This window comes from Panthera tigris, chromosome C2 (genome assembly GCF_018350195.1).
Source record: "Panthera tigris isolate Pti1 chromosome C2, P.tigris_Pti1_mat1.1, whole genome shotgun sequence".
NCBI lineage: Eukaryota > Metazoa > Chordata > Mammalia > Carnivora > Felidae > Panthera > Panthera tigris.
Window position 1 is genome coordinate 93460993 of NC_056668.1, and position 22183 is coordinate 93483175.

Below are 22183 nucleotides of genomic sequence, written 5' to 3' on the forward strand. Positions count from 1 at the left end.
GTTCCGCTTGTAAAAATCTATCTTTTCTAAGTCTCCGAAGGGATATGGAGTCATTTGCAAAAGGAAATGTCAATAGGATTGAAATGCACACATTGTCTTTCCACCAAAGGAAGATTCACTCTTCAGGCACATTGAGAAATGGGAAGGAAGGAAAGTTGTGGCACGAGTCAGAGACCTTTTGTAGTTGACCCCGATCAGACAGAGCTGTGCTTCACTGGGAAACTCACTAGAAAAAGAAAAAAAATCACATTGTTCCAAATTTAGACATTACTGAAAGAGTGAGCACTCTTATTGCTTTCCTTTTCATGACGATTTTGTCCTGCTTTAGTGTGAATACTGGCTTGACTTTTAGTCCTTGCAACCTAATGAGAGTTCACTGATATGATGCATTTTGTACCACCTGAGCACGGACTCATTCCCTTATTCAACCATATTTATCAAACAGTATTTATGGAACACCTAGTATGTGACTCATTCTGTTCCAAGTGCTGGAGGCACAGCAGTAAACAAAATAGAAAAAAAAAAATCCCCACCGTTGTACAATATACATTTTGTTGGGAGGGGTATTAACAAACAATAAATAAATACATTATGTAGTATATTAGATGGTGATAAGGACCATCAGGAAAAGAATAGAGTGGGGAATGAGAGACTGGGGATGCCAGTTGTGGGAGAGACTTACAATTTTATTTTATTTATTTATTTTTAAAGTTTTATTTATTTATTTTGAGGGAGATAGAGTGAACAAGCAAGCAGGGGAGGGGGAGAGAGAGAGAGAGAGGGAGAGAAAGAATCCCAAGCAGGTTCTGCGATGTCAGGGCAGGGCCCAATGCCGGTCTCGATCTCAAGAACCATAAGATCATGACCTGAGCCAAAATCAAGGGTCTGATGCTTAACTGACTGAGCCGCCCAGGCACCCTGAGATTTACAATTTTAAATAGGGAAATGAGGGTAATAAAGGAAGGCATCAATGAGAAAGTGATATTTCTTCAAAGAATTAAAAGGAAGTGAGAGAATAAGCCTTGTGTGGGAGGAAGCTCCAGGCAGAGAACAGATAGTGCAAAGGCCCTGAGGCAAAAACACACCTTGGAATATTTGAAAACAACAAGGAGCCAGTGTGATGACTAAGGGAATGGAATGAGCTAAGGGAAGAGTGGTAGGAGATGAGGTCCCAAAGCTAACAGGATGGGGAATTCAGCCACTGGGCAGGGAATGGAATGGGGAAGTGAGCAGGCAGCAAGAGGTTAGGATCAAAGCGTTTGGACAGATATTGGGCACGGATGGGATTCAGGGCAGGCAGCCCCCAAATACGCCACTTTGGTGTATTGATTACTTTGAATTAAAGTTACTTAAGCAACTGGTGCCAGAACATTCCTCTGTCCCCCTGAAATCAGGAAATGAATTCCCCATGTGAAGGGTACCCTCCCAGCACCTGGAGGGTAGAAATTTTCCTCGCTCACAGCACAGACGAAAGGCATGGTATTAACTAGCATGTGTGTAGAGCTTCAAAACCGGGGAAGCTCTTTATTACACAATCTTTGTTCAAATTTGGTCGTTCTCACTGAGCATCTTAGGGTTAGACAGCTCTGCATGGACTCTCTTTACCTACAAAATTCCTCATGTTATAGGTAAGGCAGTGTATAACTGGCTGAGTGAGGGTCCTGCTCTTGACCATATACCAAGAATGTCAGAATCAGGACTTGAGCATAGGCTCTGTCTCCCCAAATCCTACCTTTCGGATTCCAATTCCCTATGCCATTGGTCTCAAAATCAAATAGCCACCAACTAGCTGTATGCTGGAGACAGACCTTGTCATTTCTCTGGGAGTAATTGATAAAACAGATACTGGCATAGAGCAAATCTGTATTCAATAATTTGTGATCCTAATCAACTCTCAGTGTCTGCTGAATGTTCTAGGATAGGCTGCAGGGATAGGCAAAGAATTACAAGAAAGGAATACAGAGTTGGACTACAATTATGGTTTTATTAAACACTGGGTCAGTTCTGTAGTCAGAATTAAAAAAAAATTAATAGAATAGAAAATAACAATTCATTTGACACAGAAGGTAAAATATTGTTTTTTTGAAGCTGTTTGTTCTATGTTCTATATATGTATCAAAATCTAACTACTTATCTAGAGAGAACTATATACATGCAACTATGTACATTCTAGGTCCTGGATGTAAAATGTTTTTCTTACTCTGGGTCATCAACAGAAAGTGTGGAAGCTGCTTGAATAAATGTCACTGTCATTTTTGCATTCTGGTAAATGTTTAATAACTGTTTCTTTGAATGAACATATGGTTTCATGTAGGAGATGAGGAAAAGAGCAGACCGGCAAGACTGGGAGGTAGATGTAAAAGAAAAAAAAGAAGGGATGCCTGGGTGGCTCAGTGGGTTAAGCGTCTGGCTCTTGATTTTGGCTCAGGTCATGATCTCACAGTTTGTGGGCTTGAGCCCTGCAATCAGGCTCTGTGCTAAGGGTGCAAAGCCTGCTTGGGATTCTCTCTCACCTTCCCTCTCTGCCCCTCCCCCCACTTGCTCTCTCTTTCTCAAAATAAATAAAAGAACATTTAAAAAATTAAGAAGAGAAAAGAAAAAAGGAAAACATCATCAAAGTGTTTCCTTGTTCAGTCCCACACTCGCACCATTTGGCTTTCTCCCATCTACTCACCATCCTTAAGTCCCACTAGATGGAGTTTTTAACAATTGAGACCTTGTTTGTTTGTTTTTTTTTTCTCCCCCATTGTTAACTCAAGCATGTAGTAGGTTATCAATACATATTTACTTAATAAATAGATTAAAATTGTATTTTATAGCATCTTGCTTTTAGGTGATATCTTAGTTAAAGTTAGATTTTTTAAGACTTAGAGTGTTGCCTCTCCCAAGACTGGCTACATTTCAATAGAAAACTCCTTCAGATCAAAAGTCTTTAAAGTCTAATTCTCTAGTCTCCAATGGTGAATGTCATGCATCACAGGAAACAATGAGAGAAGGATTTGTTGCAAGCCTCTGTAACTCCTCTTAAATCATACCACCATGGAAGACACCAACTCACAAGGCTAGATGTGTTCATTTCTCTGATGCAGAGGGCTGGAGTACCGGTCTAATCCTTCCTTTGTACAGTCATTCAGTAAATAGACATGGAGCAGCTACTTGGTGCCTACTTATATTTGCCACATGCACACTTGCTAATGAACTGTGAAGTTAGTGAAGTACATCACCCAAATTCTTGAATTATTTGCAGTTCAAACAGTTGCGTGCAAAGAAAAATGTGGGAGAACTAAGGTTTGGGGCTTGCAAATCCTTGGATCATGTCAACACACCTGAGTATTTCTAGTGAAAGCATTCATCTGAAGATTATTTTACTCGGTTCTCCATTTTTTTTTACATTTTTTATGGTTTACATATTTCTTTTCTAAAATTTAAATTTTAGTGGCACCTGGTTGGTTCAGTCATGAGAGCATGTGACTCTTGATCTCAGGGATGTGAGTTTGAGCCCCACATTGAGGGTAGAGATTATTGAAAAAAAACAAAAAAAAACAAAAAAAACTTAAAACAATAAAATTCAAATTTCAAAAGATAGATTCCAATTTCTCAGAAAACCAAGGTGAGAAGACTAAAACAACTTTTTAAGAATTTCTTGAACAGCATTTCATTATAGTACACGTGATAGTGTATATGATAAAATGATATTAAGAAAGATTGTACATTTAAGAGACAACTAATAGAAATATATGTTCTACAGTCATCTAATTTTCTGTAGAATTTTGACTTCTTTGTATTGTTGCAAAACTTAAACAGGACATGTCATTCTTTTTTTTTGAAATGAATTAATTAATTAATTATTTTAATGTCTATTTAAAAAAATTTTTTTTAAACGTTTATTTATTTTTGAGACAGAGAGAGACAGAGCATGAACAGGGGAGGGGCAGAGAGAGAGGGAGACAGAATCCGAAACAGGCTCCAGGCCCTGAGCGGTCAGCACAGAGCCCGACGAGGGGCTTGAACTCACGGACCGTGAGATCATGACCTGAGCCGAAGTCGGACACTTAACCGACCAAGCCACCCAGGCGCCCCTTTAATGTCTATTTTTTGAGAGAGAAAGACAGAGCATGAGTGGGGGAGGGGCAGAGAGAGAGGGAGACACAGAATCTGAAGCAGGTTCCAGGCTCCAAGCTGTCAGCACAGAGCCCCATGTGGGGCTCTTGAAATAGTGAACCATGACATCATGACCTGAGCCGGAGTCGGACACTCAACTAACTGACTGAGCCACCCAGGAGCACCCCCAAAAAGACACGTCATTCTTTTTCTTCTTTCCCTCCCTTCTTTCTATACTCTCTCAATATATGTAATAAAATATTTTCCTACCAAAGCTCCATTCCAGATGGGGCAAGCAATCCAGACATTCCATCCTGTGAACCAAAGCTTGTAAGAAAAGACAGGGAAGAAAGCGATAACTCCAGAGAATACACTGAGAGTCCCCAGAGAAATGAGAATTCGGCCAGCAGCCTGGGATAGGCTCTGCATCTTCCTCTGTGACTTGGGTCCTGGATCTCAAAGATATTTTGTTACCAAAACATGAGGGTATGTCAGGCCTCAGTAAACAGAAGTTTCTTGGAGACAGTAGCCATGACGCATGTGGACTGTTGATCTACTTGGAAACAAGCTTGCATTTGTTTCACCAAAGATAGTGAATTGTAATGAAGTAATCCTTGACATAAATTTGATACAATTAATTCTAATACTAGTTTCCTGAGAGAAAGAGAAAGAGAGAGAGAGAGAGAGAGAGAGGGAGGGAGAGGGAGAAGTCATTCCTTGTTTTGGATTTCAGCCTCCATTCCCTTCATTCTGCCCTGTCGTGGGGAGTGCCCACTTCCTGGCTTAATCAGATTCAAAGGCTTGCTGACTGAGCTAATTGTTTCTCAACTCAACCTGCCTGGTGGTTCCAGCATAAAGCCAACATCCTTTGTGCACAATAGATCCACATTCCCAGCACAATTTCCCACAAAACAAAGTAAAAATAAGCACTCTGATCACTTTTCATTACATTTAATTTCAATGATTTCAAGCAAACGCAAGACCTCTCCCCATTGTTCAAAGTTCAGTTCTATTACCATACTTTTGAAGTTTTGATAAAGATTTTTGACACGGTTTCATTCCCAAAGGGGCATACGCTTCATCATGGAGTTCTGTCTTGTTTTCTCGAAACCAGTTTCATCTTAGGTGTTTTATTATTAATTCAATTATCAAGTAGAGGACGAAGGTGGAAGTGTATGCAGTTGTAAAATGCACTTTGAGCAGTAACTTATTAGTCGGATGAAATACCAATCTCCGATCATTCTTTTTTCTTAATTTTTTTTTTTTTATCGCGAGTCCACCCGCCGCTGCCACCAGCCCCCGCCCTCCCCCCCTCGGGCTATCCCCCCTCGGGCTGCTCCCCCTCAGCCTGCCTCACCTCACAACCACCACCATGACCGCAGCCGCCACGGCCCCTACTCTCCAATCATTCTTGAATCATAATTCAATTCAATAATTAGACGTTGGGCTTATGTACATTGAAGCGATTGCAAAAGGCTTATCTCTTAATTTCTCATGTATTTGAGAAAGTGGTATGTATTTGCTTTTGACTAATAGGACACGTTTGTTTCTTCTAAGATAATAATCTGAAAACACAGATCGTTTTCTGAAGATAGCTGAATAATTTTCCTGTTCTATATTGATACTCTTTCTTTTAAATGAGATGATGAAAAATAATTTTATGAATGGAAATGCAGTGGTTTAGAACATAGATTTTGGTATGAGACAGAGCTAGGATCCATTATCTGCCAGGTATGTGTCCTTGGGCAAGGGCAATTTACTTAACTTTCTGGGTCTTTCTTCATATGGGAATAAAATTAGTGTTTATCTCACCGAGTGGTGATTAAAAAAAGTAAATGAGCCAATGCATGTAAAATTCTCAGCACTGAGCTCTGTATAGCAAAGAAGCTTAGTTATCTCCCTATTATTACGTTGGGCGGTCCATCTTTGGGGTTCTTTCAGCATGGGACAGAGGCACAGTCATTACTGTTGCTTTTATGCATCAACTTACAGACAGTAGGTTTGACTCTTCCTGATCAATATGGTAAAACTCCTAAAGGATCCTTGCATGAATGGTGAGGAGGGAAGCTTCTCTCTGATTCTCTGCCTTTTTCTTTCCGTGTTTTGGCCTTCTATAGCTATTCCACAGTGCGACCCAGATTTTGAAGCAGTGGCTTTCTTGGATATACAGGATCCAGGAAATCACCTCAGGCTTTCTGCAATAGCCGTTATTTCCCATCTTCTGTCAACATTGTGGGAGGATATTCTCTCTCTCTTTTGTTCCTAATGCCACTAGGTAAGTTCCACAAGGGCAGAGGCCTTCCAAGTCTTTTACAAGCCCTAGATGTGTAAGATGTTCCCAACACCTAGAATTGTGTCTGGCTCAGAATAGATACTTAATACACATTTGTGGAACAAATGAACTAATACTTTGGACCTTGTAGCTGTGCACTTGGGCCCTGAGCGTCTGCCCCAGCATAGAGGTAAGTGTGTCCACTATGCCACACATAGTGCTAACCACAGAGTGCTAGCCACTCTGTGCTAATCCTAGTGTTGCCCTTGCTACAGAGGGAAGGGGTCTGGACTGAGGAAAGACTTGTTTGTGTTAGTATCTGGTTTGGGCTGTTTTGACTTTTTCCTTTACTTTTTATCTCAAGGTTATAGCTACATGGTATGTCAATATACTGTGGGTCAGATCACTCTCCCCTGTTTGCGTGTTTGGAAAATAGAGACTGTTGAAATACTCATGTTAAACAGTACAAAGATGGCAAACAAAGAGAATATTTTTTGTTTTAATCTGGGGGGGCTTTTTTAGGGTTTGTAACACTGGCAGGCTAACCCTGATACTGCCAGTGTGACTTATAAACCTGAATTTATTCGTGATTAGAAGAATTGTTGCCCCTTAATGTGAAGAAGAAAAGGGACAGAGGTAGAACCAGGGATTTTTCCCAGCCACACGTTTCCGCAGGAATCTACCCGCACCAGCTTCCTTAAAGCAAAGAGACTTGCAGAGAAGGCAGCTAATTGGAAAGGAGAGAGTGTAATTCTGCTTGTGACCAGGGCTTCCTCTCAGATGGGCCATGTCTTCTGTGTTCCTGGTGTCTGCAGCCAGCAAGGCTCACAGGGCCCCCCGCCACCTCCTGTCCCCCTCCAGCGCCCCCTGCCTCCCATTTGGCACCACAGGAAGGGGGTGTGCAATCAATCCTCCTTGGAGGCTGCTTTGCAGACCCTACCTTCCCCCTTACCTAGGGGGATCCAGCGGTCTTTGCTCAGGAAAGAATGGCAGAGGTTGTGCCAAATTCCTCTTCAATCCAGCTTTGCCACTGAAAAAAAAAAAAAAAAAAGAAAGAAAGAAAGAAATGTAACCTAAATCCCCCCGAAAGGGTGGGATAATGTCAGCAATGCTGAAGGAGAGAAGCTGATTTGGACACTCTCTACCTCTTTACATGTGAACCCTAGAAATAGCTCTGCATGCATCTTGTTCTGGTTTTTTTTTTTTTTTTTTTTTTTAAGTGGGTCTCAAAGTTACAGAAAGGGGACTGTTTTTGTCAAGGTAAAAGAAAACAGACCTCTAAACAAGAGATGAAATTAAAATGCTTTATTGTCCCAGCAGCTTCAGATGATTAGCTTCATTTGTTTACATATTGGAGAGGTAGCTCCGGTAGCAGAAAGAGCATGAACTTTGACATCAGAAAGACCCGGGTTTGATACTAAGGATTTCATCTAATATATACAAGAGGAATGACAAAATTAGAAAATTAACACTCTGCTACCCCCCTTGTGCTTGGGATTCAAGCACAATGGAAAAGGATACTCTTACAGCGGAAAATATGGCGGTCACCACCTTAACCAAGTGATCAAACTTTGTATCACCAATACCAGGAGAAATTGACATCAGTGCCTCCTGATATGATGCAATGGAAGTCTACACTGTCACCTGAATAGTGTTTTGGGCAAAAATGTTTGGCCTGAATCTAATCACAAAGAAACAATCAGACAAATTCGGGTTATGGGCACATTTACGAAGCAGTAGCCTGGACTCTTCAAAATTGTCCATGTCATGAAAGGTAATAAAATATTACTGAGACAATTGGAAAAATTTAAATATGCATTTAATATTGGATAACAGTGTATCAATGCTGAGTATCTTGGGAGAATGAATGGCATGATATTTATATAAAAGAATGTCCCATTGGTGAAACTAGTTTAGTGTTTCTTATGCTTTTTTCAGCTTTTCTATAGGTACAAAAATTTTAAATTGAATGGTGAGGAAAAAAAAAAGCAAATTCATTAACTGTGTAAAATGAAAGGTCTAACTTTTATTCAGACATATGGCTACAACTGGCTCAATAATCCTTGACAGTATTGATGAATGCAGGTCACAGTACAAGGACTGTAAGGAAAAATCCACTGCCTGCCTTCAACACCAACATGGAGCCCGTCTTCTTAGAATAGGGACAATGGAACAGGTATGTTAGCTTACACTGTGAAGACATATCGTTCATGCGGACCCAGTGATGAGTATCTTCTATATACTCTTTTGTCTTTCCAGCTATTCAAGTGTCTTAACAGCATAAAAACCTTCCTAATGATCATTCATTTGCTTCTGCTTTTTACTAACCATTTGACTTCAACTTTGAGTGAACCCTCTCTTCTCATAATGGCTTGGGGTTTAAGGAGAGCAAAGTTCAATTTTTATCATCCCTAACTGGGAATTGTCAAATTTAAAGCCTTCCAATCTGCAAGATGTTTGGACCCAAATAGAGATTTGTGCATCAACTTGTACTTACCTAATTTAGATTTTATCTGCCTTTTGTATATCTGACCCCCAAATGTGTTTTGAAATCATCTGGAATTTATCAGAATTTTCCCATGTTTTTGCAGAGCAAAACAACTTAAGTGTGTCGCGGCAAACTCGTGCAGCTCGCTGTCAGTTTGCTCTCCCGAGCCTTGCAGCTGCAAGGAAATGCTCTTATTGGCAGGCTTGACCTCACCAGGCAGCCTCCCACAGGCTACTGTGGAGATGGTCTGTCCTTGGAAAGGCTGCTCCTATCTTGTTTAATCATGGAGACAGAGGAGCCACAGATAGAACTGAGATTGTGGCAGCGGCTGTGATTGATTGGTGCTTTGACCACCAAGGAGCGGGGAAGAAACTAAGAAAACAGGAAGAGAGAAACAGTGGGGGTGTCTGGGGAAGAGAGGTGGAGAGAAGATGGAGAGGAAAGAAGGACAACAAGAGGGGAGTCAGAACATAGAAGAAAACATTCCCGAAGCCAAAAACAGCTTCTTGCGTCACTCACAGATCCAAAGCCTGGGTCTGGACAGAGTTGATTCCAGGACAGAGGACCGATGGAAACCACGGGCCATTCATGTACATTTTACAAAAGATATTTGTAGGGTGGACAAAAGGGAAATAAATAGAGAGAAAGGGCAAAGGAGCAGAATGAGAGAGAAGGAACTCTATGCAACCTGAAATGTTCTCAGATTATGCTTGTTTTTAAGTTGATTTCAGGGACAGACCTTGAAATCCTCTTAGACAGGAAATGTATACTCATTTAGTTCCTTCTCTTGGCATTTTTGAAAAAGGAAAGAACCAAATTGCTCTGTGAGAAACTAAACCCACGTTTGGATCCAATTATATCCATGCAATAAGCAAAAGAGAGGGAGGAACGGTGAGGATGGCTTCACTACCGTTGTCATTGTTTTTCCCATTTTACAGATGACAAAGCTGAGGTTCTGAGGTGTTAAATAACAAAGGTGACACAACCAATCAGCATTTGAATCCTGGCTTTGAATCTGGGGATGCTTGACTCTGAAGCTGGTAATTTTTGTTCTTCACTACCAGGTCAGTTTACAGATGTACTACATCTTGTAAAACATATATGCATATGTGAAAATTGAACCATGAAGCATACCAAAGCTGCACACCAGGGTTGTACTCAAACCAAGAACATGATAGGAAGGGAGATGATGCTGCGTATCCACAGAGGAGACAGTTTTAGAACTGCTGATTCTACTCCCAGTTAGGGAGAGAGAGAGGGAGGGAGCGAGAGATTCTTCGTTATTTCATTTTACAAAATTAGAACAAAGGGGAAAACTAAAACCAAAGTTTCATTTCTATGTACTGAAGTAGAAATCCGAATTTCTATCTAGAGCATTGCTGTGCCTTGTTTTCCATCTTTCAGTGCTTCACGCGGGGGCTCTTGCCCTTAGTGTGGAGATGATGGCTGTTGCACACATTGTTCCCGAATGGCTGGCCAAGGGTGGAGGCTAAAACAAATGAATAAGATGGGGGAGCAGCATAATGCAGTAGGGAAAGACCACGGCTGTGTGACCTTGAGTAAATCAAAACCTCTCACAATCTTGATGTTCTTCTCGGCAACATGTGGAGGTTAGACTAGATAATTTTTAAGATTCCTTCCATATCTAAGATGCCGTGACTTGAAAGAAATCCCAAGGGAGCTAAACTGCCTGCGTGGCCCAAATGCCTGTCTCTAAGAAGCCTTTATCAGTAAAAATGCTATCTCCTTGAGGGCTGGGAACCACCAGCTAGATCCACTTCTGTCTGGTATAAGCGAAGGGAACAAACCAAGCACTGCACACTGTCTATTGGCCAATTGGATTTTTGCTGGAGAGATTTCACCTAGAGTTCCTCTACGGAGGCCTCACTTTGCCCTCCTGGCACACCAATAGACAGCCCTGAGCCAGCATCCGCCAGCTGGATAATTAACAGCCTTTGAGTAACAAATTGGTGATCTCAGCCCAGCCCTGGTGACTGTGTCATAAAATAATTAAAACTTGTCAACCAACACAGCAGAGGCCAAGAAGGGAAAGGATTGAAGGAACGTAAAGCCAAATCGCTCTTCTTTTCCAGCTCCTTGGAAAGGGATGAAAAGCTGGGAGGCAACTGGTACCATTAGGAGCCATGGAGTACCTCGTGTAGATAAATAGATTGATGAGAATTAAGTGAGGCTCTGGACATGCAGGGAACTCAAAGATAAATCCCCATCCACTAGCTGAGAGTGGCTAGGTAGGGTTAACCTCTCTAAACCAGCTTCTGATTGGCCAGGAAACAGAGTCCTTACTCTACTCTCCAAGCAATGGTTAAAATATCAGGAACCTCACTTTTCTGTATGCTCATAATACAAGAAAGCAAGGTGAGCTAAGATGGTACAAACACTTGATCATTCCCACAATTCATCCAGGTCTCTGCTCAAAAAGCCCCTCATCACAGACCTTTCTCATCAATCTCTTCCCCCATCCCTCTATTGAGCTTAATTTTTATCATCTGACTTTATTCTTCATAGCTCTTGCCTTATTTGTTAGCTGTGTGTCTTCTCGACTAAAATGAAAGCTCCATGAAGGCAAAGACTTTGTTTTGTTCCCTGTTACATTCCAGAGCCAAGAATAATACCTGGCCCATAGTAGATGCTTAGGAAGTACTGATGAATGAATGAATGAATGAATGAATGAATGAATGAAACTGCTTTTATCTAGACCATTTTGCTGAGAAAGCTGGCTCCTCAGGGCTTCACTTGGAAACATTTAATATCTTGGTACCTTAAATCTCTCCATTCCCTCTCCATGAAAATCCACATAGAAACACGAAGAAAATCTTCCAGGTTGACTCTCTGAGCTGTGAGACCGCACTGCAGATACATGTGCATTGTATGTGAATATATAGGAGAGGTGTGCCCATCCTGGGATTATTTTAACCTTGCTCTACCAGCATGTGACAAACATCCACATGACTCTGTGTTAAATAGAGGAAGAAACAAGGCCACAGACGAACCGCGTGAGTCTAGCAAGAACTTCCGCCTCTGGGAGAAAGCTCGAATGTGCCTTTTAATCCACGGTGATGCCAACTTTTAAAGCGGCTCATATTCACAGGGATCTATCTAATTGAATGATCTTTATGCATCTCTGTCTATTCAAGGGTTTCATCTACTTCTTTATCTGGCTGCTTTTCATAGATAACAAGTGTCTTCTCCTACTCTATAGAAAAATGAAATAGTGCAGATATGAAAATTTGTACTCATGAGAAGTGGATTATACAAACTTATGCTTGTAGCATATTTCCATTCAGATGATATTGTGATCTTTTCTGAGATAGGACAACTGGTAAACTAAGTGCATCCTTTTGACATAAGGAGTTGGGTAGCACAGTATAAACACCTACTTTTACCAGATGATGCTATCATTTGTGTACACAAAGGCCCACACTTTCCTTTCTCTTTTCAACAATGCAGATACCCTGCCCTGGTTTTTATTTATTTATATATTTATTTTAAAGAGGAGAAAAAGGCATTTCTAGATACTTCCCCATCTCATTGTCCCAGTACATAAGCCTTTCTATTTCTTCCTCATGATCCACACAAAGCTAATTGACATTAAAGATAAAAGCTCGGCCTAAGCAAGCCTCCTTTACCCAACTGACAAGTTCACTAAAAAACATGTGGGGCAATAAGAATGAAAAGTACATAGTAATGACCCAACTAGAGAATTGCAGAATGGAATGGGACCTGAGAGATCAGCCAGTCCATGCCTGTCATTTCACAGACTAATTCCATGGTCAAAATACCAATACAGAAAGCTGTCTAACTGCAACCTTAACGTAATTTAATAAGCCAGTTGTGACCACTGATCTTTCTGCTATATCTACATTTAGCACTAGGTGTTGCTCTACCGCTAGTTAAAGTCAGATTTCTTTGATACGCAGCAGGAGCTGAGCCTCCTAATTTGAGTTCTGTTCTGCAAAGGCTGAGTTTTTAAGACGATACCCTGCTGGTATTTGCTATGTTTCATTGAACCGGCTTCATTTAAACGGTGCAGCTTTGGCATACTGCATCTACCGAAACAGCCACTCTGCAAAGGAGTGATCAATACATGCCAGGGAAAGGCTACTCCAAAGTCAAATTTTTCAAATTGTCCTAATTCAAATATTTACTTAAACTCTGTTTTTATATTATGTGCAATGCAAGGGGAATGACATTGTTGCTGTGTGTTTCCTGGAACTGACTGTCTGCTACAAGGCCACAGATAAAGTTTGTTTATAGAAAAACAAAATATGAAAAAAAAAGTTTAGCACTCTTCTATTTGGGGTTTAATACTCCCACACATACCAAGGGGGAGGAAGGACAACTCTCTAGAACCTTTCTTTCCCCAGGGCAACAGAGGACAGAAATGCTTTAACCCCCTCTAGTGACAGATGCATCATTACTTATATTAGTTCAGTTCTTCAATTTGAATGGCAATACCGTAGGGAGAAACAGGTCCTGCTTTAAGAATCTCATAGTTTTTGGGGAGCCTGGGTAGCTCAGTCAGTTGAGTGTCCGACTTCAGCTCAGGTCATGATCTCATGGTCCATGAGTTTGAGCCCCGTGTTGGGCTCTGTACTGACAGCTCAGAGCCTGGAGCCTGCTTCCAATTCTGTGTCTTCCTCTGTCTCTGGCCCTCCCCCACTCACACTCTGTCTATCTTTGTCTCAAAATAAACATTAAAAAAAAAAAAAGAATTTCATAGTTTTTCCTAAATTTTCAACTCACCTTTAAGTTTTAAAGGGAATACAATTCAACTATTAAGTATGAATCTTTGACATCATTACTCAGTTGTTTCAACTTGGATAAATTTGATATAAGCTCAGCATAAACGTTCAAGTTCCACAGGTCACACGTTATAATTATCTGATACTGAGTTTAAAATCGTCTGGATATGTGGAACAGAGCAATGTCTCGTATATTGTTGCTAAACTTTTTTTTTTTCGGTTTTGGTTATTTGCCAATAATTATTTGTGTTACCAATAATCAGGCAATGATGCTAATAATAGTCCTAGATTTTTATTTTTATTTTTATTTTTTTAATTTTTATTTATTTATTTTAAATATAATTTATTGTCAAATTGGTTTCCATACAACACCCAGTGCTCATCCCAACAAGTGCCGTCCTCCATGCCCAACAGTCCTAGATTTTCCTAGCAGAGAGGAAAGTGGAAGAAGGAAGCCAGAGTAGAAGCATCCTAATCCCATTACCAGGCTTAGCATAGCGGGAGAGAAGTAGTTAACACAAAGTTAGCTGCTAGGATCCATAATATAAACTCTTTGGTCTAGTCCTAAAGAGAGAGTTCCTTCCAATTTTTATAGTTCAGGCCTCAGGCTGAAAAAACTAAGGGCTTGGCTGAAGTTTGACTTTCTTATAAAATGTTCTTTTCAGCTTTCTCCCCAGCACAAATCAGCCTTTCTTTTCTGAAGATTCTATTTCCTTTACATCCTTTGAGGATAAAACTATGCTTTGTGGTTTTTAGACCATATTCACTTAGGATATTTAAAAACAGAGTGAATTCTACTGTTTCTTCCAATTCTCTCTTCACAGAGGTTCTCCTTTCCTCGCTCCTTATAGCATCGATGATCGCCTAGAGTGGTATCCATTGCTATTTTTGCACTTCATCTGTTACGCTCCATATGAAAGATGGGCAGCTTTTCAAAAGAGATAGGTCAGACTCCTGATCCACGTTCTTGTAAACTTGGGGTAAGAGGTGTTTATGTGTTAGGAAAATCGTCTATTTCCTATGAAAGAGAGGGACAGAAGAATTTTTGAAAGCGTCCATTTTGTAAATCATGTTTAGTGAGTGGCAGGAAGGAGAGGCACAATGTGGTAGACTCTGAGGAAGTTTCTGCCATCTTTAGTCAGACCCACTTCTGTATGGACCTTATATAGGTAAGTCCTCTGGTGTGTGTGTATGAGATAAGAAACAGTAAGACCTACGGAAATAGACTTATCATTTACTCGCACAGACATGCATACACAAATCACAAAACGCTTACCCTTTGTTTTTCTTTTCTTTTTTTTGAGTTTTAAAATTTTATTTATTTTTGGGGGGAGCAGAGAGAGAGGGATAGAGAGAATCCCAAGCAGGCTGTGCTGTTGGCCAGAGCCCGATGTGGGGTTTGAACTCACGAATCACGAAATCAAGACCTGAGCTGAAATCAAGATTTGCATGCTTAACCAACTGAGCCACCCAGGTGTCCTTGTTTTTCTTAATGCTAAACTGACCAAAGTATTTTTTTTAAAAATGCCATTGTATGAGTTCTTCTAATGTCATCTACTACTCTCTTCCATCCTTTTTTTTTTTTTTTTTAATTTTTGTTAATGTTTATTTTTGAGACAGAAAGAGACAAAGCACAAGCTGGGGAGGAGCAGAGAGAGAGGGAGACACAGAATCTGAAGCAGGATCAGAGCCTGATGTGGGGCTCGAACTCATGTGCTGGGAGATCATGACCTGAGCCAAAGTCAGATGCTTAACCTACGGAGCCACCCAGACGCCCCTTCTATCCTTCTTATTCTCTAGACAGGTTACATCTGTACAATTCCAAAAAGGTGAATATAACTCCTGCTTTTGCTTAAAAAAATTGTTTCCAGCCTCGCTTAACAGCCTTTATTTTAAGTTCGTTCCAAGAGTGAGACAAAAATCTCTCTACCAAAAGGAAAATAAAAGCCAAATTCCTATGCTTTTGCCTCATTTCATGTTTTATTATTCTATGTTCCCTAATAATACATTCTGTAAATATTGAAATGGGCACGTGTTCTGTGGACAGGAAGCAAGGCTATGCAGTTAACACAAGTCGTCATCTCCAGACGACATCCATTTTAGGCCACGTGCAATTTATATATTTTTTTCTCCTCTCTTGATATAGAAAAAAAAGAGAAAAAAAACCCTGAAAAACATTATAGAACCCAACTATATGCATTTTGAGGTCAATGAGTTTGATGCTCCCAGCGACGTCAGAGCTGGCCCGAACTGAAGCCTGGAGATGTGCTTGCTGAGGTCCACAAATGAGAAAATGTAGTGATGAGGGGAGACCATATTATTGCAAGGTGCTATACTTAAAAGCTTATGAAAGTATAGAAGTATTATTGATGTCTAGAAATGTTTGTGTACAACCAGCTAAGCCCACACACACTGTGAAGAAGTCATTGTATGTGTTTATAATAATAGCAATAAAAAAATCTCCCCAAATCTGCTTACCTTTTCCTTGTTAATTCTGAGTTAAAGACAGTCATTATAAGAAAGACGTTTCAAAGTGCATTTATACTTTTGTCGAGTGGAAGAAGTATTTACAACATAGGTTTAATTGTGTTTTCAAAAGTATAATAATTCCAGTCAGGCAAAATTTGTGTTCTATTTCCTTAGAGGAGATTTGCAACTTTTTTTGGGTGCACTTTCAACAAAATTTTTTTTAATGTTTATTTGTTTTTGAGAGACAGAGAGAGACAGAGCATGAGCAGGGAGGGGCAGAGAGAGAGGGAGACACAGAATCCAAAGCAGGCTCCAGGCTCTGAGCTGTCAGCACAGAGCCCCACGCCAGGCTCGAACTCATGGACCATGAGATCATGACCTGAACCGAAGTCGGACACTTAACCAACTGAGCCATCCAGGTGCCCCTGGGGTGCACCTTTAAGGGTGCAAAAATTTTCCTTTTAAATACTGGCTTTAGAGTAACTTTGGAATGAACAACCCATAGGTTCTCCCTAACCTAAAGGAGGTGTTTGTAAACAGAGGACCTACCTCTATAGCACAAGTGAGTTATCTTTTATCAGCATTTTCTCATCATGAATGATAAGGGAATATGCTCTTTGATGTACATCAGTTTTCCCTTCAGATTTTTTTCCAAAATATTTCAAAACACTCTGATTTCCTAGGCCATACCATTTTCCTCTGACCTTACTCCCTCCTGCAGAATTCAGCCAGAGAATGGTCTCCTGTCTCCCTCTGGGAGTCTGCTACTCCTGCCACACAGGATCCCACACTCATTTCTTCCAGCTGCCTCTAGGTGGCCCTGGGCCCTGGGCCTTCACCCAGCAGCTGATGTGATGCTCCGCTGCATGTCCTTGGCAGATAGTGGGAGTATGGTCTAGTACATTATCTTTGGACGAGGACTCTGGCCTTGACTCTCCTTCCTCGGGAGTTGTCTTCCTCAGGGGACTCCTCAGTCTCACACAAATACAGCTGGCCCTGGAACCTCCCTAGGCTTGTCTGAATTTGCAACAGTTTAGGCCGGTCTGGGGGCCCTCTGTTACATAAAGATTGGGCTCTCGCTCCCAGTCATCAACTGTTTTGTGTTTAGTACTGTCTGACTCTATAGAAAGATAGGCAGGAAGGAGAGTGGGAAGAAAGGAAGAAGAAAAGAAGGAAAAGAAGAAAGAAGGGAAAGAAGAAAGAGAGAAAGAAAGACAAGAGAAAGAAAAGCAAAAAAGAAAGACAAGAAAGAAAGACAAAACAAAGAAAGACATAAGAAAGACAAAGAAAAGTAAGGAAGAAAAGAACAGAAAGAAAAGAAAGAAATTTAAAAGGATGAAAGAAAAGGACTAGAAATAAAAATCCTAAGAGGTACACATTTCCTTCCTGTAAAAAAGGTTATTACCTACTTGGTTATAAGTATTCATAGCTAAATACACTGCAGATTTTATAATAAGATGACTAAATTAGAGCACATATCTAAATGCCAACTTAAAGACTTTTGGGAAACGGTCAATCAATACCAGTGAGGTTAACCAGAATCTCCTCTTATAGGATATGTCATCGTAAAGAACACTTTCTCTACCTAGGACCAAATCCAGATTCATGGTTTTAGCAAATGAGAGTAGAAAACATCTTTTATCCATCAATCTCAAATTCAACTGGGAGCTGGGCTTTAGAAACAAGCTTAGCTTTAACAATTTTTGAAAGTCCTTGTGCAATATTTTGCACAAATACACTCAATGGGGAGGAAGTTACAAGTTCGGGAAATTGCAGAAAGGTATCTGTTCTTTAGCTGATCTAAGTATTGGGTCCAAACAAGTGCGTGGACTCCAAGAATACCAGCAGCCATAGTATTGGCCCACTGGCACTGGAAAATAGCTCCCAAATTCTCTGGGATGAGCGCCATCTCTCCTTTCCCCACTCCCCCACTCAACGCAATTGGGCCAGTAGGGCACAGATATGCAAGTGATGAAGGTTGCCATCTAATCAGAGAATGGAGGAACAGTCCTCACCTTGTTCCAGGTGTGGCGTCTTCATTAAGGATGCCTAACGTCATGGTAGCTTTGGGCTAGGGAACCGGTGTTTGCAGATCTTCCCGAGCCTGCAGGCAGCTCAAGTTGTTGGTCTTGTACCTACTCTCTCTCCGGTTGCCTCCCATCCCAGGCGTGGAGAGCTGGTTTGCTGAACTGGACACATATTACTGCTTGGTATCTCAGTAATATAACCCACGCTGCTGTTCCTTTGAAGTTATTGTGAATCGTGCTTCTGATATGTTTCCCTCAGTTTCCAGCTGCAAATTTAATAAACACAAATTTGTTTTTTTCATGTAAGTTATTAGATGAAGCTATGTGGGGCCTTGTGGCAATTCGCTAAAGGCATTACTCTAGGTTGAGAGTCACACATTATGATAAACACTTTTTGGAGATTATTTAATCAATTTTGGTTCCACATAATAAAATAATCAGAAATACCATGTATATGTATTCTCCTGATTTATCCACTTAGTAGCTCTATCCAAATATTATATCAGGTTTATTTATGATAACTAATTCCTGGGGAACTCCTGCTGACTCATTGTGATTCTTCGTTATCTGAGAAAAATAATAATATTCATGAGTAGTTTTCTGTTTATAAAAGTAATAAGTGGCTCTTTGTAAACAGGTTTTTAACATAAATGCATTAAAGAGAAAACAAAAGCCACTCAAAATCTCACTACTTAGCACTGTAAACAATTTGGTTAACTGCCTCTCTATCTCCACTCTCATCTCTTGTCCTCTCCCATGAACGCATTTTATTCAGTCCCTTCCACCATTCACTCTGTTATCTTCCCTTCCCCCCAGCTCAAAGAATTGGACAATAGTCACCTGGCACTTTGAGGGGATATGGGTACAACAAAACCAGAAAAAAAGGGTAAGAGAATTTTGATCCTTAATGTCAAAAGCTGCAGGACTAGCTGCAAAATAGAAATGTTCACATGCATACTTGCAGATTGAATATATATATATATATATATATATATATATATATTTTTTTTTTTTTTTTTTTTGAGAGAGAGAGAGAGAGAAAGCATGCATGTGAGTGGGGAGGGGCAGAGAAAGAGGGAGAGAGAATCTTGAGAAAGTTCCATGCCCAGCATGGGGCCCAACACGAGGCTGGACCTCATGACAGTGAGATCATGACCCGAGCCAAAATCGGGAGTCGGACACTTACCCGACTGAGCTACCCAGGCTCTCCTAAGAGTGAGTATTAGTGAACAGGTCAGAGGAATTCAAGGAAGGCTGAGGTGTAGACTTGGAGATATCACAGTCATGAAAGCCCTAGATCAAGAGAACACAGCCTCAGCCTGGCATCTGCACAAGGGAGCCATATGGGTGTCAAGTCAGTGCCCAGGTGTTCCTGCTGATGTCCAGTGGAAACCACCAGTCGTAGTGACCAGCCAACTGTCTTGACACAGTGCCCTCTTCAATGGCTCCAAATAATATCGGAGGAACAGATAACTTGATTAGCTTAAAGCCCTACCTGTATTAAATGACACCCAAGTAAAACCATTGTCATCTGCCCTCCAACATGTATGTCTAATCTGACATATGAACCAGAAGCCCAGCTTAAGATGGCTGTTGCCAGAACATCCCCCACTCTGAAGATAGTCTTTCTTCTTTCACCCATCAGAAGAAACTTCCATGCCACTCTCTCCCTGCTTTTTCCTCATTCTTCTTCCCTAGCATTTCCATTCATCAGCTGGTGAAGGTCAGTCTCTTTATCTGCACCTAAGCCCTGTCTACCTCTCTGGGTAGCATAAGGCTGTCCCTCTCTACCCTTGCACTGTACCTATTTTCTGGTCTCCGTTGTAACACTAATCTCTACTGCAGTACAGTAACTTTTTTTTTTAAGTTTATTTATTTATTTTGAGAGAGAGGCAGAAAGTGTAAGCAGGGAAGGGACAGAGAGAGAGACAGGGAGAGAGAGAATCCCAAGCCTGCTCTGGGCTGTCAGCACGGAGCCCGACACAGGGCTGGATCTCAAGAACTGTGAGATCATGACCTGAGCCGAAACCAAGAGTCAGACGTTTAACTGCCTGAGCCACCCAGGTGCCCCAACACTGTATCTTTTCATGATCTAATCTGGGCCCTCCACTAGAATGTAAGCTATAGGTTAGGGATTCTATTTTCTTATTGTCTCTCCAAACTATGCTTGGTGTTTAGCATAGGTTAGGTGTTCAACAAATTATGGCTGAACAATTAGTTCATTTTATCTAGAGTCACATTTTTTTGTTGTTGTTGAACACTGGAAACCAGTTTTCGTTTTTCAGTCTCCTGGTGATTCTCATATTCTTCCTGACTCTTCATTACCAAGCACAGACTCTGCAATTGCAACTACAATGTTTTTAGTGGCTGGAATGTCAAACACCTAGGTTTAGAAACTGGAAATTAGATGAGCTAAGAGTTCTCTAGGAAGAGAAATATTCTTTAAGAAATAGTCTTTTAAAATTTTTTTTTAATGTTTATTTTTGAAAGAGAGAGAGAGAGAGACAGAGTGCAAGCCAGGGAGGGGCAGAGAGAGAGGGAGACAGAATCTGAAGCAGGCTCCAGGCTCTGAGCTGTCAGCACAGGGCCTGATGCAGGTCTCCAACCCACAAACTGTGAGATCATGTGAGCTGAAGTTGGACACTTAACTGACTGAGCCATCCAGACGCCCCGGAAATAGTCTTTTAAATTTGAACTTAGTATTTATCATGAGTCCCCTTATTCAGGGCTTGACACTTAAAAAAATATTAGTATTTATTTTTGAGAGAGAGAGAGAGTAGAGGAGAGGCAGAGAGAGAGGGAGACACAGAATCTGAAGCAGGCTCCAGGCTCTGAGCTGTCAGGACAGAGCCCAATGGGGGGCTCAAACACAGAGACTGTGAGATCATGACCTGAGCCAAAGTTGAACGATTAACCTACTAAGCCACCCAGGCACCCCAGGGCTTGATACTTTCTAATAAAATTCTTACTTTTTTGAATTTTGGGTCCCTCTTTCCATCTATTCTATCTATACTTTGGAGGGCCAAGAAACTTCAAGAACATTCCTTGAATAGTCTCTTGCTATGTAATCACGCCAAAAATTTCTTTAGATGTTTTTTGAAATCTGCTTTTCTAATGTTTAGAATTTGTGTGTGAGCATACTCAGGGTTCCCAATTTTTGGCGTGTTGTAAATGCTAAGAAAAAAAATAGACACTTTCTGATCTTAAATCGACAACCCAACTTTACAACTTAGGGAACTAGAAAAAGAAGAACAAACTAAACCCGAAGCTAGCAGAAGGAAGGAAATACTAAATTTTAGAGCAGAGATAAGTGAAATACAGACTGAAAAAAAAAAAAGGAGAAACTCAGTGAAAACAAGTTTGGTTCTTTGAAAAGATCAACAAAATTGACAGCCTTTAGCTAGATGGACTAAGGGGAAAAAAAGCAAAAATCACAATTACTAATATCAGAGATGAAAGTGGGGACATTACAATTGATTCTGCATTACTAGAATTATAAGAGAGTACTATGAACAATGTACATCAAAAATTGGATAACCTAGATAAAGTGAACAAATTACTAGAAACACAAAACCTACCCAAATGCAAAATGTGATATAATATAATACATATTACATATGGTGGAATACTAGTCAGTCTTAAAAAGGAAGGAAGTTCTTGCTACAATATGCATGAAACTTTAGGACATTACCTTACGTAAAATAAGCCAGACCCCAAAAGCCAGTGCTCTACTAATTTTGGGTTTTGTTCTTTTTCTAATTAATTCGGGTGCAAGAGTAGATTATTTGAGATTTTTCCTATTTCTTGAAGTAGGCCAGGATCCCTGTAAACTTCCCTCTTAGAACTGCTTTTTTTGTGTGTCCCAAAGACTTTGGAATTTTGTGTTTCCATTTTAATTTGTCTCAAGGTATTTTTAAAATTTTATCTTTGATTTCTTCATTGGTCCATTGGTTGTTTAGTAGCATGTTGTTTAGACTCTATGTGTTTATTTTTCTCCAGTTTTTTTTCTTTTAATTGATTTCTAGTTTCATACCATTGTGGTTGGAAAAGATACTTAATATAA

General features: G+C 40.5%; 1 protein-coding gene across 4 annotated transcripts in view; it reads right to left on the bottom strand.

Annotated features, from left to right (window-relative positions):
- The window catches only part of TMEM212 (transmembrane protein 212), a 52233-nt gene that overhangs the window by 18221 nt on the left and 11829 nt on the right, over positions 1-22183 (bottom strand). For 3 of the 4 annotated variants that reach the window (XM_042998984.1, XM_007077085.3, XM_042998983.1), the window contains exon 1: positions 4372-4545. In XM_042998984.1, coding sequence (XP_042854918.1) covers positions 4372-4530 — 159 coding nt within the window. In that variant the 5' untranslated portion in view covers positions 4531-4545. Of the gene's footprint in view, positions 1-4371; positions 4546-7325; positions 7404-18108; positions 18387-22183 lie in introns of those variants that run through there. The other variant, XR_006222162.1, reaches the window with a different exon arrangement.